The 19,181-nt window shown below is 34.0% G+C and overlaps 2 protein-coding genes across 3 annotated transcripts; one reads left to right on the forward strand and one right to left on the reverse strand.

Moving 5' to 3' along the window:
* The first annotated feature begins 4,034 nt into the window (after positions 1-4,034).
* Positions 4,035-9,426, forward strand: LOC25489494 (transcription factor GTE10). 2 transcript variants are annotated; one of them, XM_024779526.2, is made up of 10 exons: positions 4,035-6,089; positions 6,381-6,429; positions 6,551-6,715; positions 7,440-7,510; positions 7,613-7,682; positions 7,803-7,883; positions 7,962-8,077; positions 8,365-8,431; positions 8,573-8,703; positions 8,778-9,426. In XM_024779526.2, exons 1-10 carry the CDS (start codon positions 4,764-4,766, stop codon positions 9,045-9,047), a joined length of 2,346 nt encoding a protein of 781 aa, XP_024635294.1. In that variant the 5' UTR covers positions 4,035-4,763; the 3' UTR covers positions 9,048-9,426. The 2 variants fall into 2 exon arrangements, with proteins under 2 accessions (XP_024635294.1, XP_013460938.1); XM_013605484.3 differs by having other exon boundaries at positions 4,036-6,089; positions 6,551-6,709.
* A 285-nt stretch (positions 9,427-9,711) lies between these two features.
* Positions 9,712-18,423, reverse strand: LOC25489495 (protein PLASTID TRANSCRIPTIONALLY ACTIVE 10). The gene is made up of 12 exons (XM_013605486.3): positions 17,629-18,423; positions 17,452-17,511; positions 17,315-17,344; positions 16,628-16,701; positions 15,859-15,940; positions 15,084-15,157; positions 14,895-14,961; positions 14,567-14,659; positions 12,522-12,698; positions 10,764-10,814; positions 10,338-10,489; positions 9,712-10,257 (listed from the first exon to the last, which is right to left on the reverse strand). Exons 1-12 carry the CDS (start codon positions 18,352-18,354, stop codon positions 9,837-9,839), a joined length of 2,007 nt encoding a protein of 668 aa, XP_013460940.1. The 5' UTR covers positions 18,355-18,423; the 3' UTR covers positions 9,712-9,836.
* Positions 18,424-19,181: the final 758 nt, after the last annotated feature.

Here is a 19,181-nt window from a genome sequence, read left to right on the forward strand (position 1 = left end):
TTGTGACCATGTTAGAATTTCTCCGGTATATGGTATCAGGTTTCTCTTTCATCATGCACATAGTGTGCATGTGTGTATCATCTCATCTATTAGTACGGAAAAATTTAACCCTAATTTTCATCGGTAATTAACTATCATCGATTAAAATTTATAGGCAATTGACTACCGATTAGGTTATTTTAATATTTTTGTAGTGTTTTCCATACTCATTTCATATGGACACAACAATTTTCTTGGTACAGCCGGAGAGTAAGCCCAGTCCCACAAGGGGAAACTTGCTCTACCGATTATTTTTATTTTTTTTTATTTTTATAAAGATGATGGCTTTTGGATTGCACGGTGGTGGTTAATTATGTAAATTTTAGGATTAATAGACATTTACCCTCTGTAATATAGGTCACTTTTTGTTTTCCTCTCTGTAAATTTTTTTTCTTCAGATTTCGTCCTTGTATTTTTTGTTTTGTTTTAGAATACCGTCTAGGCCAGCTGACTGTGCATTTTTGCTGATGTGGCATGCTGCATCACAATTTTATGATGACGTGGCATGCTGACTGTATAATTAATTTTTTTTATTAGGTACACGTATTTGTGATTTTTTAAAATAAAAATAAAAAAATTCTTAAAAAATAGTTAAAAAAATAATATAATGAAAAAAAATAAAAAAAATACAGAAAAATTTAAAAGTTATGGAAAATTAATAAAAATAAAAATAAAAGATTAAAAAAATAATTAAAAAATGATTACAAAAATCTGGTAAAATTAATAAAAAAATTGTGTAAAAGATTAATATATATTGATTTTTTTTTCCAGAATATCATATTTAAAAAACCAAAATTTTAGAAAAAAGATTAATCATATTTAAAAACACTAATTTTTGAAAAAAAAATAAAACTTCTTACTTTTGAAAAAAAAAATATGAATTTTCTCCATTTTTCAAGAATTTTATAATTTTTCTGATATTGAAAAAAATATGGAAATATGATTTTTTTAAATATATTAATTTTTAGAAAATTTCGATATATATTTATCTTTTCCAGATTTTTTTCAAATATTTCCTGATTTTTTTAATCATTTTTTTATTTTTATTAATTTGTCTAAAAAAATTTCAAAACATTTCCGTAATTTTTTTTATTTTTTCCTAGAATTATTTAAGACTTTTTCTTATTTTTATTTAAAAAAAATCATAAATGCCACATGTACCTAATAAAAAATATTAAAATTTATACTATCAGCGTGCCACATCATCCGTTAAAGGTGACACAACTTACCACATCAGCAAAAATGCACAGTCAGCAGGTCTAGGGGGTATTCTAAAACAAAAACAAAAAATTACAAGGACGAAATCTGACAAAAAAATTTTACAGGGGGAAAAACCAAAAGTGACCTATATTACAGGGGATAAAGGTCAATTAACCCTAAATTTTAAATCTATTACTCCCTCTTGTAAAAAATAAAATGTGACGTTTTTGTCATCACAAATCTTTTTGTACTTTTTTTTATACTTAATGGTTTTATGTCCATATTTTTTTGAAGAAGTTAAACTAACATCCTCAAATTGGCACCAGAGAGAATTGAACCTGAGACCTTGAGGAGGAGAGCACACTCCCAAATTTCAAGCCAATATCACTGGGCCAACCCAAGTGGGTTTTTTTTATGTCCATATTAATGTTAAGATTTTCACCCTTTTATGTTCAGATATGTTTATGTTATGTTAATCTATTATGTTCAAACTTTATATGTTAATATTATGTTAAAAAAATGTCAAAAATGTGCCATCAATTTATCCATTAAGGAAATAAAAACAACAATAAAAATTGTGAGGATGAAAATATCATGTTTTATTTTTTAGGGATTAAAATCAAACCTCGCTATGTTTTTATGGACCAAAAACTTACTTAAGCCTTAAAAAATAAGTATAAGTATACTTGTTTGCTTTGGCGGTCTCCCACCCAAACATGTCAAGCTTTCGCGTATTAGCGTATGTTTGGTTGTGCAGTAGGGAGAATTGGTCTTGAGGTAATTGATTCTCTATAATTGATTTTGGTTGAAAGTAATACTGACTAAAGGTGGTTTGTGTTTGGATACCTTCGTTTGAGGTTGAATCAATTCTAAAATAAAAAACATAAATCTTAACTTAACGTAAAATCGATTCGGGAGGCAAAATCAATTCTGACCGACAACAACCAAACATGCCATAATCAATTTTGCTCCTCCAATATCAATTATGGCCCCTCTAGAAGCTGTGTGCATTATTCATTATTATCACAAATACAAAATGAAATACATTGAATTATAAACAATGTAAACAATACGGATTAAATAGTACAATTGAAAAAAAATGGTAATTAATATTGCATTAAAAAATAAAATATTTCATTTGTCTCAATTTAATTAACGGTCATTTTTAAATTGTGTCCGGTACTTAAAATAATGATTATTTTCAATAATAAAATCAATACCCACTTAATCCGAAATTATAAGTCTTTTTGAAAAAAAAATTATCTGTGTTATAAGTTATTTTACGATATCAATGAATCGTTAATGTTATTTTTTTAATTATATCCTAAATTATTTCTTACTCTCTCATCTTTTAATTATTTAGTTTATCTTTTGCATACCTTTAATGAAAGATAATTTTGCAAACTAACTCGTAATTTCCATTTACCAAACAAAATCAATTACTATAATTTTGTAAAATAATTTTGTGTGATTTGAGACGTCTGTGTTATCATTTACTGAAACACAACACCCTTATTAATTGTTAGTAGGTTACATCTTCCAGTCACTAATATAAGCAAAAATTTGTTTTTTAAATTTATTCATTAGTTTGAAATCAAACTTTTGCTTAAACTGAGATTTCTAAAGATTCCTAGTACGGAAAAGGAATCTTGCAGACAGAAATCAGTTAAGTACTATTGTGTTCATGCCACAAAGAGTATGAGACCCACTACACTATCACAAGCTATTGCTTTCAAACATGGCATGCTCGTGGCTTCCATATTAGATGATAGAACAAAATGTTATTCCAGCAACCTTTTTCTCACGACAACTTGTTAGACAAACAAATTATACAGATAAACTTAGGTAGTGATATAAAAATCAAAGTAATAGAGAAAGAAAGTAGAAAAATAATGTGAGTATGAGAGATAAAGTTGTTACAAAAGTTATTAAAAATGGTTGTTCATTTCTCTAGATAATATTAGTTTGAAGTCCATATCCTTTTTTCCTTCGGCTCCTAGCCATTACAATTTTCTTTTTCCTCTCTCAAAAGCATATAAACTAAACTCACAAGTGCTCAAAAATGAAAAATTGCAGTTCAAAGGTATACATATCAAATGTTTAGTACATACAAATATCATCTTTACTTACACGACTTAATTTTTTTGACCGATTAATTCAAAAGGTCAAATCTCACTGTTCATTTGTGATGGTCGTATTTAAACCACAAACAAAACTCTCAATGTAATAGCGCATTGAAATTGTCATCAAGATGAATCGAATCGGAGACCTTAAGAAGAACACACTCAAATGTTTCAAGACAACACCACTAAACCAACTTAAGTGAATTTTCTTCTCATTCTTATAATCTATATTTCTCATAATATTTATAATAAAGAGAGTAAATGAAGAATAGTTTTTTGATTTTATGTGATTGACATGAGTTGGTTGAGGTTGAACAATTGCCGTTACGATTAATGTTAGAGGATGATATAAGTACTCTTGTGTTTTAGGATAAAAGATTCGTTATGAACACGCTTCAACAATGCTCGACTCAGATGACCGTTACTAACTGTTTTTTTTTTTTATTTTAGGAAAAAATAATTTATTTAATATTTTTCATGATTTGCTGTAAAAAAATATTTTGATTTTTTTTTAGGGAAAAATATTTTGATTTTGTTCCCACATGGAGCAAGTGGGAAGAAAGCAATAGTGACCGTGCGATTAGGATGGATGTACAAAAACGCGTTGTCGTTTGAGCCGTTTGATATTATAAAAGGAGGGAAATGAATTGAAAAGGATGCACCAAAAAAAACTCTCTTTCTTTCTCTCTCTATAATTTATTAATTCATTTTATTATTTTATTATTTAACTACGCGAAGGAGCGAGCGATCTCTGTCACAGAAGAGAACGATGGTGATGCTTAGGGTTTCATGATTCACATTGCGTTTGCGTGTTCCTTCTAGAATTCAATTCAGGTTTTCAATTGGATTTCTACTTAGGGTTTCGCGCTTTTTTTCTTTTCCTTCGATCTTCAATTTTCTTTCGAGATCTAGGGTTTATGCTTCCATTCCTCTCATTTTTATCCAATTTTCGCTAATTCATGAAACCCTTTACCCTCTCTTTTAATTGCTTCATTTTCGATTTGCAATAAGAATAAAGTTGCGAACCGATTGATTTCTTACTTGGGTGTTCGCATTTTGAGGAATTATTCATTGTTGTTTGGATTCATTTACTCAAATGTGTTAGGAAATGCTATTGGGTATTCAGTGATGAATGTAATTGCACCTGGGAAGAAGGTAGAAAGAAGAGTGCTGTTAATTGCTCAATAAAGTTTAGATTTTTTTGGTTTAGGGAGAAAATTGTTATCGAATAAAACTGAAATTGGCCAATTGGGTATGAGACAAGTGCACCCATCGCTGGGTTTTATCATTTTTTGCGTTAAAATTTGGAGGATAAGACTTGATTCCTGCTTCTGAGAATTTTGGTTTTTGCTTAGATTGTTGTGTCGTAGCTGATATGTGCAGTTGTTGGAATTTCATCTTATGGCACCAACTGTTCCCATAGATTTTGCTGGACAAAAGGAATCCAGAAAGTACTCTCAATCACAAATTATGGGGAAATCGAGAAAATATTCCAAAGGTTATGCTACTGGTTTTGTTCCTGAGTTTCGTCATGTGGTAGAGACTATGGGTGAGTCGGATGGGTTGGGTAGCTCGGGAAGGATTGACATGGAGCCGACTGCATCGGCGGATTCCTATGCACCGAACAGGAAACAACTTGGGTTGAAAGGTGATGACGGTTATGGTAGTTTTGACATTCCGTTTCAACTATACTCATTGTCTAAAATGTCGGCTATGGAGAGAAAGAATTTGAAATCGAGGTTGATTTGGGAACTTGAACAAGTGAGAAAACTTCAGAAGAAAATTGACAGTATGAATTCGAACATTGTTGGATTATCTCCGTCGAGTGACATAAGGAGCTGCAGTGTGGGACAGAAAAGGCCTCAGCTGGAGAGCCAACACAGTATACTGCAAGCATCGGTGCCACATGGTAAGAAAAGACCCCTGCCAGGGCGTAGTGGTCCCAAGACAAAAAAAAGTATGTCTGGACGTTTTGAATATCCAAAAACTGCTGCACCAATGGCTTCATATGCTACATTAATGAAACAGTGTGAGAACTTACTTAACCGTTTGATGTCTCATCAATTTGGTTGGGTTTTTAATGAACCAGTCGATGTTGTTAAATTGAACATTCCGGATTATTTCAATGTCATCAAACATCCAATGGATTTGGGTACTGTGAAGAGTAGGATAACATCTGGTAAATATTCAAATCCCATGGATTTTGCTGATGATGTGAGGCTGACTTTCAAAAACGCAATGACTTATAATCCACCTGGCAATGATGTGCACGGCATAGCATTGGCACTTAGTAAAGCCTTTGAAAAAGGATGGAAGTCCATCGAGAAGAAAATTCCTGTCATTGATCATCGTGTCCCATCTGAGCCTTCAAACCCTACTTATGTAGAAACTGTAATTTCTGACCCAATTCCCCCCACAAAAAAGAAGAAAATGACACCAAACGACACTTTTACCAAGCCAGAACCTGCTGAAAGAATTATGACTGACATGGAGAAGCAGAAATTGAGTCAACAGTTGGAGGATATGCTTGGAGACTTGCCTGATTCCATTCTGGATTTCTTGAAAGAGCAAAGTCGCATCGCAGGAGGGCAAACAAACGATGATGAAATTGAGGTTGATATTGATGCTCTTAGTGATGATACCCTGTTCAAATTACGTAAGCTTCTTGATGATTATTTGCTGGAGAAGCAACAATTTCAGCCAAAAGCTGGACAGTGTGAAACAGAGGTCTCTCTCTCTCTCTCTCTCTCTCTCTCTCTCTCTCTCTCTCTCTCTCTGTGTGTGTGTGTGTGTGTATGTAGCCAACCCCACGTAGTGGAATAAGGCTTGGTTGTTGTTGTTGTAATTGTTGAAATTTGACATTTAAAATTTTTACATGGAATGTGTTACAGTGTAAGCACATCCTCACTTGTATATGTGTGTTTAAATGCTGTAAACTATCATTTTATGCAGGTCTGTGCGTAAATCATATATTTTCTGTATCTCATCTGACTTAATTTTTGCTTGATTTTCGTGCAGCTTCTTAATGAATCAGGGTTTAGCAATTCATCAATGCAACCTTCTAAAGGTAAATTGTGTACTTTCTTTTCTCTTCTTTTCGCTTTGCAAGTGATTTTGCATCCCTTTGGTACAAGTGTCAACATTAATTGACTCTAACTGTGATCCTTTATTTTCACTGCAAATGCCAGGCAATGAACTGGTTGAGGAGGACGTGGACATCGTTGGTGGAAACGATCCGCCTAATTCAAATTATCCTCCACTAGAAATCGAAAAAGATGGAGTCAACAGAAACAGTAAATGCAGTAGTTCAAGCAGCTCTAGTAGTGAATCTGGCTCATCATCCAGTGGTTCGTGTTAGTGCATACTTTTGATATGTTTCCTATTCCAGGATATGCTTATAGTCTTCTAATTGCAGTGTGTATACCCAGAACTCCATTTTTATTTCTTTTGGATGTGGTTTCCCTTGCTGTCGTACAAACCAAATCTCTATGAATTTTCAAGTCCTTAAACTATTTTACTTTTTTTTTTCCCAGCTCCTAATCAATAGTTTAGGTATAATTCATTTATGTAATAATTTTGGTCTTTGGACTGTTTCATCAACCAGATGTTTCAGTGTCAATTTTGTTTGCCTTGTTAATGATATTCCTCTCACTCAACTATCTCATTAACAAAGCGGTATGGTGTAAAGTGGTTGCCAGTAGGAACTTGTATATTTTTCATGTCTGAATATTTCATCCGTTGTTGTTTGTGTTTGACCTCAGTTGCAGCTAGTTTAGTCTTTTGTTTTAAATTTTAGTTTCTTTCAGACATCACATCTGGACAGCAGTGTAATTAATATGCTAGAAGTGTATACTCAATAAGTTGTTGGTTTGTTGGTTAATTTTAATGTAATGTGGTGTAAAAAACAAGATGAACATAGTTTTTTTTTCCAGTATTTCGCTTATAAATTCAGTAGCTATTGTCGATTTTCTACTTGCTTGGTTTATGATGTTTGAAAAACCAGACGCTTGTCAATTTTAATGAATTTTTCTGTATGCTGGAATCTTTTATCTGACTGTTGCAATTGTGGCACAACAGATTCAGATTCAAGTAGTTCATCTGGTAGTGAGTTAGATACTGCTAAAGCGTCAGAACCTCTTAGTTCTAAGGTGATTGGGGTACATACAGTATCAAAAATAATGTTATTCATAGAATGCAATTTTCATATGCTTTGACCATTTTCTTTGTTAAAAAACCGCTATGAATTGCAGGAAAATGTGGGACCTGGCTTGACTTACGATCAAAACAGGGGGGATCCTAGTAATCCTGAAACTGGAAATGGTTGGTCCCAAACTTATGGGCTTTCGTAACCATGTGCATATTATAGTTTCTTGGCATGTTTTTTGATGAGGATCTGCCCGCCTTTATTGCTTTCTTGCTCATTCTCTCTTTCTTGTATAGATTCAACTAACCTGGGTATCCAGGCTGACCAGAGTTTGCAGACTAAGCCAGATACTATTGAATCAGAGAGCCACCTAGATGGTAAGCTTGAAAAATGCAGAAATATGTCTGCTATTAGTTTTTGAGCATGATCTCACACTTCATGCTGTAATATTTTAGGGGAGGGTGTTGCGTCTAAGAGGCAAGTCTCTCCTGAAAAGCTCTACCGTCAAGCTTTACTAAGGAGCCGGTTTGCTGACACCATACTGAAAGCTCAAGAGAAAGCCCTTGAAAAGGTTTGTTAAGGGGGGGTAATATGGTAGTTGAGGTTTTAATTTGTTGCAGCAATAGACTAGGCTGTGTTTTTTAAACATCAAAATTTGAGAAACACAATACATTTGAAAAACATCAAAGTTTTAAGTGTTCAGTTTTTGTCTCCGTTCATCAGTAGGGAATTTCTATTATTGCTAAAGTAGTAAATCTGGTAATTGCTAATTTACCATCATTGCTGCCTTTCATGAAAGTTCTGTCATTATACAAGTTTTATATGAAAGTTTGTGTTTCAATTCCAACTTGATCTCAGGATGAAAAACGTGACCCTGAAAAGCTTAGGATTGAGCGAGAAGAACTTGAGAGGAGGCAGAAGGAAGGTTTGTTTTTTTTTCTTTTTTTCCTTTTTACCTTGTATTTATTTTTCTTCCTTTCTGAATGGTTAGATGTCGGTCTTCAATAGAATACTGCTTCTGTTTTTAATGAATTGTCTGATTGCTAATTGTTTTTGTGTGTATCAGAGAAAGCTCGATTGCAAGCAGAGGCAAAAGCTGCAGAAGAGGCCCGGAGGAAAGCTGAAGCAGAAGCTGCAGCTGAAGCCAAAAGGAAGAGGGAGCTGGAGAGAGAAGCAGCCCGGCAGGCTTTGCAAAATGTAAGCTGGATAGATATACATCCATATATAAATTCAGCTTCCTGGTATGTTTCACTGAACATCTCTGTTCGCAGATGGAGAAAACCGTTGAAATCAACGAGAGCTGTCAATTTTTGGAAGATCTAGAAATGTTGAGTGCTGTACATGATGAAAAGACACCAAGTTTCAAAGAGGAGGCAAGCCCAGATGATCATCAAAATGGATTTGGTGGGATCAAGCTGCAGGGAAATCCCTTAGAGCAGTTAGGATTGTACATGAAGGTTGATGACGAGGATGAGGAGGAGGAACTGCCTCAGAGTGCTGCAGAGCCATCAAAAGATGTAGAAGAAGGAGAAATTGATTGATGTTACCCCCCATTAATTGTTGAATCATTTGAACAAATATATATAAAGTGGTTCTGAGCAGTAGTTGCTGGATTTAGTGACGCTGCTATGGATCGTGGAGTTTAATCAATATTTGTATGGTCGGATACTGGCTCCACTCTTTAAGAAGTTTGAGGACGGGGTCGTAAAAACATAGAAAAAGGGAATGAAGTTTGGATTTGGTTTTCTCCTTTCCGATTGAATTTGATTTTAACAGGACTTGCCCAATTTTGTCTGTAAAAATGAACTCATTAGCAACGAGTTCTGCACCTGATCTTGAGTAGTTAACTTCACTCACATTGTAAAATATTTTAGATCTTAAGTAGAAATTTATTCTTTCTATTTTTTCTTCTTCTTTGAATGCCTCAGAATCTGATGTGAAGATTTCTTTTACTTCGTTATTATTTCCCCAATGAATTGATGAGAAATGATTTCAACAAGACAGATATACTGCATAGCAAGTTAAAGTGAAATTTTACCCCTCATAGCGAGTAGATAAAATTGTTTCGGCCGTGATTTAATGATTTGGACACGCAAACATTTCATGATTTTCTTGACATGCTATTTGTTTTTTAGTTTTTTAAAAAATCAAACCAATAATTGTTTTAGGAAACAGTTTCATTTGTTTTTTTCTTTTCCGAGACAGATAATATGAAATTATTTCATAAACAACACAAATAAACTAAATTACCATAGTGTTTCTACACTGCAAAATTTATGCACATTTCTCATCCTAACTGTACACATTTTACTCAATAATGCTTAATAGCATCAGTCCTCAAACACACCTTCATCTGACAATCTAGAAGTCTCAGTCCCGTTAACATGAATTTGATCCGAGGCATTAGTACCAAGACTGCTCAGAATGCTGAAGTCAAAGTCATCGTCGTCATCATCATCCTCCTCTTCTTCTTCGGCAGCTTCACCTTGCTTTGAATACTCGTCAACTTCTTTTGGCTGATGTTTTACGCTATCTTCGTACGGCATTTCACACCAAACAGTACCCTTGCCCACAATTGATTTGTTATGGGTATCTGTCATCCTCTCTTTCCTGCTCTTTTCTGAATTCTTGGGTTCCCCCCAATAGTCATAACGATACAGAGGACTTTCAGGATCATACTGGTCTTTACCGAAAAAACTAGCATCAACATACCTTCCTGGCTCTTCCAATGGCAGACCAAGAGTTTTACGACTGTGAAAAGGGAAAAAATTTAGTAAAAATCAACGCATCATAACAGGAAATGAGGATGATAAACATTAACATAACGGTACCAGCTGATGTCTCTAATCAATGCTTCTCTTTCTTCAAATGATCTACGCCAATGCATGAAATCATATTCATCCATCTCAATATTGCGCTTCAATGTAGCGATTTTGTAGTCCTCACCTCTATCCTTTGCTTCCTTCCATAGTTTCTTATGGAGCTGTATCACCAAAGGTTGTCTCAGATTTATGAAAGAGAACAACACAGCTATTTTCCTTGTATTAAACTGAAGTCTTAAACAGCAGATTGACTGGTCAAGGAACTTTTGTGCAATTCAAGAAAATATCGATAACAAGACAAAAGGTTGAGTTGAAAAGAAAATTATCAAACAATCATAGGGCTCTATTTTTGAGAAGTACATTTCTTAAAAGTTGTTACTAAGATTTTGGAAAACAGAAAAGTATTTCTATCAAAATATAAAAGGAAAAGTTGACCTCACGCTCAGCAAGTGCAGCCTCTAAGTCCAGCTCTTTAACACTTGTTTTCTGCCAAAGTTAAAAACAATATGTAAATTAATAAGTAACCAAGTGTATGTAAGTTCAGTGTGTATAAGTTGGTTGGGAAGAAAAAACCAAATTATTTTTTCAGTGCATTATTATTTGTGTATTTTTCTTTCCTAACCAGCAGCAAATAGGTTAATATTTTGTAACCTACTCTGCCTTTGAACTCAATCCTTGTATGAATTCACAATCACATGAGAAAGATTATCCCTTAATAAAATTACACGCCATCAGAGCTTTGTCTCTGATCCACAGACTGTCCTCCAATGATAAAAATACACTGAGACTGGAGTAACCAAGACTCCTCAACAATCTCTACCACAGTAAGGACTTCTTGGTCAGTGTTTCTGCATGCAGTCTTAAGGGGAAAAAGGCCATCAATATATCAATGTGGATGGCCCTATACTTGTAACTGATTTGGCCCAATTCGGGTCTTTGTTTATCAATATATTTGAGGTATTACAGAAACAGGCATTTAGAAGAGCTTATTTAGAACTTGTTTGAGTTTATCTCATGATATATGGACTTACATTAGTGTTTAGGTACATTGGTAAAAATAATATCAATTAATTTATGATAAGTTCACAAACTCAAACAAGTTCTAATGTAAACTCAATAGAAAAGTTTATGTATAAGTGTTCAACTAAACTCCCTAGAACAACTTATTTAAGGAGCGTTGGTCCTTCAAATCAAATGTGTCCTTGATTTCTAATTCAAAACAACTTTACTTTTGATATTTTTATATACTACATAGAATACATATATTATAGGGGATTTTCATGAACTGCTTAATTATAGGGGATTTTCATGAACTGCTTAACATAGACTCTCTCCAGAAAGGAATATAAGCAAACATTCATCAATATAAGCATATTAAGAAAAACAGTTAATCACATTTAATTTACGCAATCTCAATAAAAAAATTAAGTCAATTGCCCATGTTACCTTCCATGACCAAGAAATTAATTCATTTAAATACAAAATGCTAAACTAAATGACGGGTATTTTAGAGATATTATCATTACATATGAGAGAAGTAGTTAATTTTGCTTATAATTCACTCCAAAAAATAATTTTTGCTTATAATTCATTCCAGAGTAGATAATTTCAATATAGCAGCCATCTGCTATGTGGTATCCCACTATGCTTGGAATTGAAAACTATATGCAAAATACCTCCTTTTGTCCTTTAAGTTTGACAAAAATACCAGGTTAGTGCTTTAAGTTTTTTAAGTTTCAAATAGGTCCTTAAGTTTTTTTAAGTTTCAAATAGGTCATTTAAGTTGTTAATTTAATGTATCTATTTGAAGTTTTTTAAGTTTTTAAGTTTCAAATAGATCCTTAAAAGGGTAATAAGGACCTCTTTGAAATTTAAAAAACATAAAGGACTAACCCGGTACTTTTGTCTAACTTAAAGGACTAAAAAGATATTTGGCCAGAACTATAATAACATTTGAAATATCCAATTTAGATCTGGTTTAAAGTTCATTGCTTTTTTTGTTGAAAGGAAAATGTTAATAGTTAGTTTGTTAGATTAATATTTACTCCTCCGTCTAGGTTTGAACCCACGACCTCCAACTCCGTTCCTAAGTCGTACAAGATTAGTTACTATTTCCTAACTTTCTATGAGTTAACACGAATAATTGAACAATAACTATTTCTTATCCAGAACAACAATAAGAATAGAACTCACCATAGTTATTTTTGGCACTAATGCATTTTTATAAGGAACTTTTGTCTGCTGTACTGATTTTTCTTCATCAAAATCATCTTCGTCAACCAAGTCTGATAGCTTTTTGCCTTTATATTTATCAGGATTAATATCCATATCATTCAAAATCATTTGCTCAGCTACATTAATCTGCCACAACTGCAAAAAAAAAAAAGTATTCTTGTGATGGACAAGTGAAAATTATCCAATCATCGATTTCAGGAAAGAAAAGAGAAAAATACAGAAAAGAAAGAACATATCACATATGCAAGAAATAGAATGCTTCACTTCCGTCAGGCCTAAGCTTCCTAGAATTCCAACAGATTCTGTCCCTTTCGCTTCCATTCCCTCCCTCATCTATGCACCCTTCACGATTGATTGGCAGCCACCTCCTCATTCTGTTAGGTTCCTTTCTAACAGACTCCCCACCTCAATTGTGATCATGCCCTTATCATTACTACCCCTCTTAATTCTATTTCTTAGTGTAATCCCCTCTACTTTCTTTGGTACATCTGAACAGGGCCCTAAATAATCCCAGTAACAGGGTGCCGAGTAGAATCATTATAAATTGTAAGGCAAAGTATGGAAAGTAACACAATGAAAGAGGTTCATGTTCTCGTCACATATCTTTAAGTTTCAAGTGATATTTTACCAGCACACCAAATTTCATTCGTCATGAAACTAGTAAACTGGAACACAGCAAAGGTTACTGTGTAAAATTATTGTTACAAAATAAGTGTTGCAACTCAAGTGACTGCCTGATCCCATAACGGGGCCACCCTGATTTCACATTAGCCTACCCTTGCATCTCCAAGACAAAGTTCTACGAGAAAAAAATGTTACCACAATACTCGGACATAAAATATAAATGTGACTGAAGACTACACGCTTGTAACAGATGCCAATAGGTCTAACCAAGAACTTGTGAAAGACAAGCATTCTATTTTCATAGTGATGTAGTTAAAGAGTGATGTAGTTAAAGGAAGAGAAACTGCAATTGCATCATACCTAACAGTACAGATTACTTCGTATTTTATAAAGTCAATCTACCAGTCCATATTATAATTGCATTGCCAAGTTATAGTAAGTATGTTATGTGCATATTGAGTATAGGTGGTGGATCAATTATGTATAAAAATATAAAAAAAAAAACTATAAAACAGACAAGTTTTTCTACAAAATCAAAAGAATTAAAGTATTTTAAACTACAACCAGAGCAGTTATACTGATTTTAGTCAGGAAATAATGGACAAAGCTAGTAAAAAGCGGCCAATTTATTTGGGATCCATATTATCACACAATATTATGCACTTAAGAGTCAAAATCAACAAAGGACGGCTTGATTACCACAAAGCTAATTCAGCATCTGAAGCTTTAGCTATATGAGCTAGTCATGCTATGGAATTATCAGAGTGGAGCAGTCGGTTATAAACACGACCCTTTATCTTCTATGGCCGGAGTTGCCCAGGAACATTGTTACCATAATGACTGAATCACATAAGTAAGCACCTCAATCTATTCTATTAGTTTTGTGGCCTCGTATTTTTTACAATGGCACTGAGTTGACCAGTACCAAAATAAGGTTGATGAGATCAGCTTTAGCATTTAAATGAGAGAGTTTATGTTAATATATGCAACAATCGATCCTAGTGACAAAAAAATAGCATATATGCTAATTTTGTAACTAACGCACATGTTTGTACTTCTTTATTAGAATGGTAGTTATTTCGTAAGTCCCATTGTTTGTGCAAGATCCAACTGAACATCAACACAGACAGACACAGGTTCATATGAAACCTTTAGAATGTTCGTTCTTATTTGGCTTCACATTTATGCAGGTGTAAATAGGATCTTGAATGGGGTCCATAACCACACTAAGGGTGAGGGTGGAAACAGGTTATAAACAAAACAGCCTATGCACACACAAGGGATTTGGAACCACTGTGTGCTTGTATAAGAGAAAGTTACCATAACCTAGAACCAGCATTGATGTCTATTGTTCCTTGTGAAAGTCCATCAGAACATACCTTTTCAACATATGGGTGATTAGAAAATAGAGGTTCTTCCTCTGGCTTGTCTCCTGGATCTTTTCTAGGAATAGGAGGCCTTCCACAGTCACGCTGCAAATTTTAAAATATCAATTAGAAAAAATACGATCATAATAATGCATAACTTTGATATCAAGACATATCTGACAGCATGGATATACATTTGAACTTTTACTCGTTAAAAACAAAAGCATGGATTACATCACAGCAAAGTTACAGTACAAAGAGCTTCAGAGTTTGATCAATGCAAAAAAAAAAAAAAAATCATCTGCAAAAAGATTGAGGTGGTTTAGGGAAAGGTGCAAACCCGCAATTCATCTGGATTAGTATCTTCGTCACGGTGAAATATTGGTGGGAAGTCAAATCTGTTAAAGCTGAAGTATGAAAATGAAAAATATGTTAAAATTATCAATTGTAATCAAATTAATAAAGTTAGAACTATGTATTATGAAGCGCTGTTTATAGAAGGTTGAACATCACAAACACATAATCGTACATCAGATGATCTATATTTGGATCCACAAAACGAAGTTCGATCGGGAACCGGAAGCGATAAGGATCTCGCTTTGCCTACAAAGTAAAAATGTGAATGAGTTAATAAGTAGAGTAAACATTCATTACAAGAAAACCACTTATGGCCAAACAAGGATATAATTGAACTATGTATATATTATAGAATCAGTAATATAGCCTTGTGTGTCCTACCAAAATTGCCTATAAAAAAATGCAAAAAAGCTTAAAGTAAGGATACACAAGAAACAATTTCAGTCACACGCAACCAATGACATGGTTAAATGGTGAATTATAGTGGAAAGTTGAAACAAGGGTAGACCTTTCTTAGTACCAAAAATGGATGAATAAAAGAAAGAGGCATCAAACACCGAGGCCAGAGGTTAAACATATCGCCCCCTTCCCTTTGGAATGGGGTGAGCAATAAACTGGAAAATTGGATACCTGATGTGGGGATACCAACAGAAACTAAGGACAGTGCTTCTGATGGGTAAGTGGGAGCTTGCCCCAGTTGTTGCACACAAGAGAGAGAAAATTCACCTTGTATAATACAATTTGAGCTAGAGTTCCTATTTCAAAACGTGAACATAACAACATGAAGAAAAATGCAGCACCAACTAGTTTCCTATCGATGGGTAAAAAAACTACAATTTGGCAGGTAACAGTACAGTTAAAGGCACCATCACTGTATTATCAAGTATATAAGGTAAGTATTAAGTGACAAGTATGGAATATTCTCAACTAGTGACCGAAATACTCACCGTAATTTCAACAATGACTGTCATACCCACTTTTATGTGATGGCGAATCCAAAACCAATCATTGTTCTTTATAGGAACCCACCTAGAACACGTTACAGTAGATGAATATTCCAGAAGAAAACTTGCATAAAAGTAAAAGCTAAAACAGTGGCACTGAACAAGATAACAATGGTACAGAAGTAAAGTCTATAAGTTACTCGTGATAACAGTATGAAGTACTGCTGGTACACAGCAGCAGCAAACAAAAGAAAATATGCAATAACCCATGGCAGCATATAAAGAGAAAACAATGTCTCCTAGTCAAAGATCAAAGAAAGAGAAAACAATCTCAGTGTTGAATAATTTTCAGTAAACTGGGCTACCACATGATACAAAAGAGACAGTATGATTTCCCTGTAGCTCTAGTCTGTAAACAACCAGTACTTTTTTTTCTAACAAAAAAATGCATCCAAAGTCTAGAGATTTAACAAGTCTCAGGTGTGTTTCTCTAGGTACTTGTTTTGTTTCTGCCATGGCTTTGGATATAATGAAGCATTTCAGTGCTGGTACAAATGCTTGTGAAGATGCTTTTCCCAATTTATTTTTGCACCACATGATATTGATTAAACATTCTAAAGTTATAGATATAGTTATTAATTTAGCAAGAATATCATTGTGGAAGCAACTCAATATTACTTACTCCAGCATCCAAAACAATGAGGAAATGAACACCCAATACAGAAAAAGTTAAGGGAACACTTAAAAGATGGACAGAGGGATTGGTATGTACCCATCGTATACTCCGCCAATGTCAACAAATGCCCCTTGATAGAGATGCAAAGTTGTCACCTTCCCCACACAAATCTGCAATGAAAAATTATCATGTAAGCATTTATGAAAACTTGAATCTCAATCCTACATATTTATTTATTAAAAATTATGATACAGAAAAAGACTGATTTTAACTATACGAATGAAATGAAGCCAAACAAAAATAGGATCATCTATTGGACTACATATACAGTTGTCCAATTAGAGACATCATGATTGATCAAACCAAAAAGAAAGAAAAAAGGAAAAAAAAAACTGTGACAACGTGATGCTGCCATTAAAGGGTAAATTCAGTTATTCATAGTTTTCTTAAACAAAATTTCCAGTCAGCAATTTAAAAATGTAATATGCACGTTGTCATAACTGAAAAGATCACTGTACATGCCTATTGAAGACTAGCCTAGTCCCACCATATGAAATCAGTTTCTTCCAAGCAGCAGAAAATGATAGAATGCAATGCTTGCCCGTGCGTATAAAATTATAATAGCAGTAATTCGAAACAACCAGGTGAATATGAAAACACACTAATACCATAGGAAATCTTAAGAACACGATACTGATAAAAAGTAAAGCATCGACTTTATAGACAACAACAATACAATATAATCCATAATGAGTATGAACTAAGAATTGTGAAATAGCTTACTTGGCCAGGATAATAGAACGGTAGCTCGTACTGCAAAAACCATTTAAAAAAACAGTTAGCCCCAGAACAAGTTTGCTTTCTCACATTCCAAATACATACAAACATAAAAAAAGAATCGTGAATTCATCATATCCTACCATGCCATCCTTGTAATCCTTGCCTCTTTTCCTCCTACCAGGGTGATAATCTTGGTCTAACTGTAGCATTCACATCACAATTAGCATTAGCAATTAGCAATCAACATAAACCAAATCAAAAAACTATGAATGCACATTGTAATAATTTAAACAAGTATGAAATGAAATTGAAGAAACCTTATAGGATTCCTCTTCCAATAAATCCTTATTAGCTTCCAACCATTCATTGTACTGTTTCAAAAACACCTTATACCTATCCAAACACACATCATCAGTTTCAGTTCTAACACCATTTTCAATATCCTCCAACCTCACCCTCTTTGCCTCCATCTTATGCGCTTCACGAATAAACGCGAGCTCTTCACGATCCACCTCCCACCCTCTCGGCGGCCAATCCCTCGGCGGCACCAACTTCACCACCAACGGTCCTGCCCACTTAGTCTCCAACTCCTCCGGAACATCTTCCTTAATCTCAAATTGCTTCGCCAAATATTCCTCTTCTGTCACTCCCATTTCCTCAATCTTCTTCTTCCTATACCTAGGGTTCAACATTCTAAAAGCTTCAATCGACTCCGGTGAACTGAGAGGAACTTCTTCACCTTCGTTGAGACTCGTCCGCGCGAATTTGGCTTCAGGAGTGAGAATCTCTTCCCATGGAGCCCAGCCACGTTCGATCCAGTTGCGTCGTCGTGCTTCGTCTTCGGATTCTTTGGTTTTAGGGCCGAAGGTTTGGAGGAAGGTTTCGTCGACGGGGAATTCATCGGAGGTGAAGGATTTAGCAACGGTGGTGAGGGGTGGTTTGCGGTGGAGTAGAGGTGGTGGATGGCCGTGAAATAAAGGAGAGGGTTTAAGGTTTAAGGGTTTAGGGAAAGTGAAGAGATAAGAATTGGGGAAGACTTGCATTGCTACACTTCACCACCTTGCTTCACAAAACTAACATTGAGCGGATAGATAAAGTTCAAACATTTAATGAGGCAACTGCCCTTGCCTAATATAAATATGTAAGAGATAACTACATGCTCCATTTGTTAAATTTTCGATATTCATCATTTAGTTTTTAATGGAGCGATGAACCAGTCTTTTATGTCATTCATTTGTAATAAGTTGATCATTTAAGTTTTTTCGTACCATTTAGATCTTTAAATTATTTAATTTTAACAATTTAATAAAATTTTGATTGTAGAAAAGTAAGTTATTTGGTGTTTAAAAGTTACGATTAAATAATTTAAAAGATCTAAAATGTGTGAAAAAACGTAAAGACTAACTTGCTACAATTAAATAACTAAAAGATGTAAGTGGTACAAAAAAAGACTTAAAAACCCAACTTGTTATAATTAAATAACTTAAAGAATCTCTAGTGTACTTTAGCTTTCAATTTAATCATCTCACACATACGTCTCGATTATAAAAAAATTAACTTTTTTGATTCATTTAATAACTAATTTATAATTTTAATGATTGCCCCTAGAGTGCTCTTTGAGACCTTTAAATAGTAACTTTGTTCAAAAATTTAATCGATGCATTGAAAATTGAAATATTTGATTTTTTTTGTGAATATTTTTTTCTTTTGAAATCCCTAAAGAGCGCCAATACATTACTACTCCCTCCGGTCCTATTTATAAGAGAATTTTGGGTCAACAAAAGTTGATGTATCTTGTTAAAAATTCAGTCCAAATACATTCACTTTTGTTGACCTAAATTTCTCTTATAAATAGGACCGGAGGTAGTAT

The sequence above is a fragment of the Medicago truncatula genome, chromosome 3 (genome assembly GCF_003473485.1).
Source record: "Medicago truncatula cultivar Jemalong A17 chromosome 3, MtrunA17r5.0-ANR, whole genome shotgun sequence".
Lineage (NCBI taxonomy): Eukaryota > Viridiplantae > Streptophyta > Magnoliopsida > Fabales > Fabaceae > Medicago > Medicago truncatula.